The sequence below is a fragment of the Pararge aegeria genome, chromosome 8 (genome assembly GCF_905163445.1).
Source record: "Pararge aegeria chromosome 8, ilParAegt1.1, whole genome shotgun sequence".
NCBI classification, from domain to species: domain Eukaryota; kingdom Metazoa; phylum Arthropoda; class Insecta; order Lepidoptera; family Nymphalidae; genus Pararge; species Pararge aegeria.
Genome location: NC_053187.1, coordinates 9,239,491 through 9,243,434, shown reverse-complemented (window position 1 = coordinate 9,243,434; position 3,944 = coordinate 9,239,491). Strand labels below are relative to the sequence as shown.

Below are 3,944 nucleotides of genomic sequence, written 5' to 3'. Positions count from 1 at the left end.
TAGGGGGGGGACAGGGCAGGACAGCTGGAAAGGGCCGCCCCTGGAAATCTCGCAGTAAATGTATGAACTCTCTTAAAAAAATGTATGGCGGCCAAGATACAGACAGACAGACGGACTGGCAGACAAATATAAAAGTTAAGATTGTAGAGGGCACTGTAAAAATTAATTCGACCAGATACAGTTCTATTACCTAAGTATAGACTAGCTATAAAGACGAATCATTTGTAATATATTTTTATAAAATTACGTTAGGAACTACGCAAAGTTAACGTCAAGTATGTAACTGGTTGAATCCTCATTTACATTTTGTGATCTTAGCTGCCAACTAAACCTGAAGCAAGACTGCAGGGTGATTACGTATCTCGCGACAGGTTTGCGACAGGCGTATATCTTGCAATCACTACTGTCAAACGTCACTTTTCCATACAATAAATAAACAAAAGTGACTTGACAGCAGTGATTGCAAGATTTACGCCTGTCGCAAACCTGTCGCGAGATACGTAATCACCCTGCTGAAATAGATGTTAAGATAAACCCCCTTTACTGCCTCGTTGTGGCAAAATAAATCAGTCAGGTATAAAATAATTTTATTAAGATTACTTGAGCCACTTTATATTAAACAGGTAGGTACCTATATTATATATCTAAGTATAAAAAATATAATGGATTCAGGTAGGATTTAGGAAGAAGGAGCTAACTAATCCTTCTTCCTAAGCCTCGCACTGGATATCTCAATGGCTTCCAGCCAATGCTTGATTTCCTCTGGGCATTCAGGCTTCACTTCAGCACCAGGGATGTTCTTCAAGAGAGTAGCCGCATCCACGTTGATGAGATTCTGCCGAGACAGTATTATAGCGCGCACAAATCCATCGAAAGTCACAAACTTTTGTTCAATGAAAAGCGACTTATCATCCCAATACACCAACTGAAAGCATAATAAACAATGATAAAATAAATTCCTTTCAGTAGTGTTTAATCGGTTTTTTGAGAAGACATAATGTGATATTTTATTTATTTATTCAATGCACTACCAACAGAATTACATGTAATACCAATATTACATGTAATTCTGTTACATATGCCTACTGTAATTCTGATAAATATGATAATATAGCCTAAGGTATTAGATAACTATATAACGATATACGGAAACTATAACACGAAGAGAAAATATAAAAAAGAAAAGAGAAACTAAACATACAAAATTAAACAAAAGGAAAAAAAACTAAACTAATTTTATATTAATTACTAGCTGCCCCGGCGAAATTCGAACCGCGGATCTTTTTTTTTTATTAAATGTTATATTTTAATACTTGTTATCCTATTCCGGACTAAGAGAAATCTAAAAAATCAAATATCAAAAATTGGTCTAGCCGTTCTTGAGTAATGGTGTAACAAACACAAGTTCCTTTTATATATATAAAATTATAAATACAAAGAGAGAACAATATTAAGTTTGTCCTTATTGCCATACAGGTAATATACATACTATAATGTAAACTTAACTTTACCTTTGTTTCTACTTTGTATGCGGTGAATATAGGTATAGTCCGCCTATATCGAATACTCGAAGCGCCCTGGAGAACATGGCCGTCGACTGCTTTGATGTTAGCATAGATGCCTGTTCGATCATAGAAATGGAACCGAGCGAAGTCTAGCTCACGGACGTAACGAGCATTATTCATATGCTTGAGGAAGATATCCACATCTTGAGTTGTACAAAAACCTGAAAATTACAGAAAGGGTAACAATAGGTGTTCATTAATTTTGAACATTCATAAGCTTTTTTTAAAAATCAATGATAACTTATTTTTCTGGGAAAAAAATGCAGTGATTTTGACTAGCATGCGTGACAAAAAACATACTGACCTTCGCATTTATAATATTTAAAAAAATTATAAAGATAAATATTCTACAACATTCATACAGTGACTTAACGATAAGTCTTAGTTCTTAGTAGATTTGCTTGCTCGCAATCGAGGAGACGTTTTCGACTATAGAAATACTTGAACATTGGAGTGAAATAGATCTTATCTGGATTGTTTTAAAATTTTCGTTTTACAGATTTTCGTTACGTCAGATTTTTGTTTTGAAAGCGTATCACTTGGTAATAAGCCAGTGATAATGAACGAGGGCAATGACTGGAAATCGAGGAGTCGCTTTTGCATACCGAACTTTGTATCGTCAAAATAAAATATAATTGTCACTCGTTTAAGAAACTCAAAGCCTGTACCAACATGATTTTTGTTTTACAAACGTTCTGGCAAACGTCAGTGAGATTGGCTCGCAATTCTTCAGCAAAATGACCGTGCGAATAACATCCACTTTACTCCGATGTACAATTGTACGTTGATACAGAAAAACGACTCCTCGATTACTAGCAAGCAAATCTTGTACTAATGCTACAGCAAGATAGCAAGAATAATCGACTAATATTCGCAGCCCCAACTAGGATTCATTACCCTTTATATCACTCACGAGTCACGAAGTAAGCGAAAAGTAAGATCATACCTACCTACGAATTATATCGTCACAGAAAAACGTTAGTACAAAACCTTGCCATTATCTACCAGCCAACCGTCGTCAATAATATTTGACAATAATAATTAAATGTAGGTAATTCAGTATTATTAATTTATCATTTACCATCCTTATCGACAGGGAATTATAGAAAAAGGATTGCACTAAAAAATTTGTCTGGAATCTGAAATAGGTATTTTGTAAAGATCATTAGGTAACTTTGGGCATTACTTTATAAAACTTTGAAATTTCTAAGTGACTTGCAATTATTCTACCGAAGTAGGTAGGTATAATATGTGATCGGCGCATAAATAATTTAGATGCTATATTTAGCTGGCTTATATAAACATATTTTTAACATTAAATCATGGAACAGATTACTAATGAGGCATTGTCCCATTTCGATTTTGTTGTCCTTAAACGGGCAGGAAAGCTTGAAAACCACTGATATGAATCTATTGAAGTCTTTGTTGAAAAAGTATTGCAAACCTAATTTATATTAAAAATAGTACAAATATACATAACGCAAACCTTTTTGTATAAACTAGAAGTATCTTAGATGGCCAAGATTCAAGAATACCTATAACAATATAATTATATATATATATTATAGATAGATAGATACAATTGATATAACAATCAATGTAGATACATATGTGAATGACTAATATTGTATTACATAGAAAGTAATTACAATAAGTACAAAGAAAAGCTAAATGAATGATAAATAATATCCTCTACACTTGTATTTATAGTAGATAACTCACCGTAAATAGTAGTCGCATCTTTGAGGCCGCTTTTCTTTTGGAATAATCTCCCAATAGCAACAGTGAAAGCCACTCGGAGAAAGTAGTTGACGTCCCAGAAAATATACAACAAGGCCACTATCGTTGCTATTATACAATACATTGTGTTATTGTATTTACCAAATCAGTGTTTTATTATATTTTATATACGCTATCTATCACATAACACGTGTTTTATTTATCGAATGTACGGCAGTACTGGTGACTGGTAACTGGTTAGTACTAAGGCAGAGCGTAGTCCGTACTGGCTATGGTCTGCCGCCCGTGAATGAAAATGACGAATCAACATAATTCAAACAGCCGGACTGAGTACGAAGTTCATGTATGTCTACATTTTACAACAAAAAATAAGCAGGCGCTTGGAAGCAATCTTAACATTATTGCCTAATATTACATTTTTAAAATCTAAATAGATTATAATGATATTTTTCTTGGATTTTCCGATTTGTATATAATTAAGGTTTATGTATAAAAATTCATAATAATTATAAAAATACAAAATGTGCTTTAATTTAAAAAAATGAGAAATTTTTTATTTGACGATAGAGGACGATATATTTGATGATCAGCTCAAATTAAACAGTAGGTACAAGTTGAATCAGTAGGTACAATATAAAA

The 3,944-nt window shown here is 33.2% G+C and overlaps 1 protein-coding gene across 1 annotated transcript; it reads right to left on the bottom strand.

The window, feature by feature from the left end:
* Positions 1–570: 570 nt before the first annotated feature.
* LOC120625877 (protein THEM6-like) lies at positions 571–3,594 on the bottom strand. The gene is made up of 3 exons (XM_039893129.1): positions 3,288–3,594; positions 1,512–1,726; positions 571–925 (listed from the first exon to the last, which is right to left on the bottom strand). Exons 1-3 carry the CDS (start codon positions 3,427–3,429, stop codon positions 698–700), a joined length of 585 nt encoding a protein of 194 aa, XP_039749063.1. The 5' UTR covers positions 3,430–3,594; the 3' UTR covers positions 571–697.
* Between the last annotated feature and the right edge of the window lie 350 nt (positions 3,595–3,944).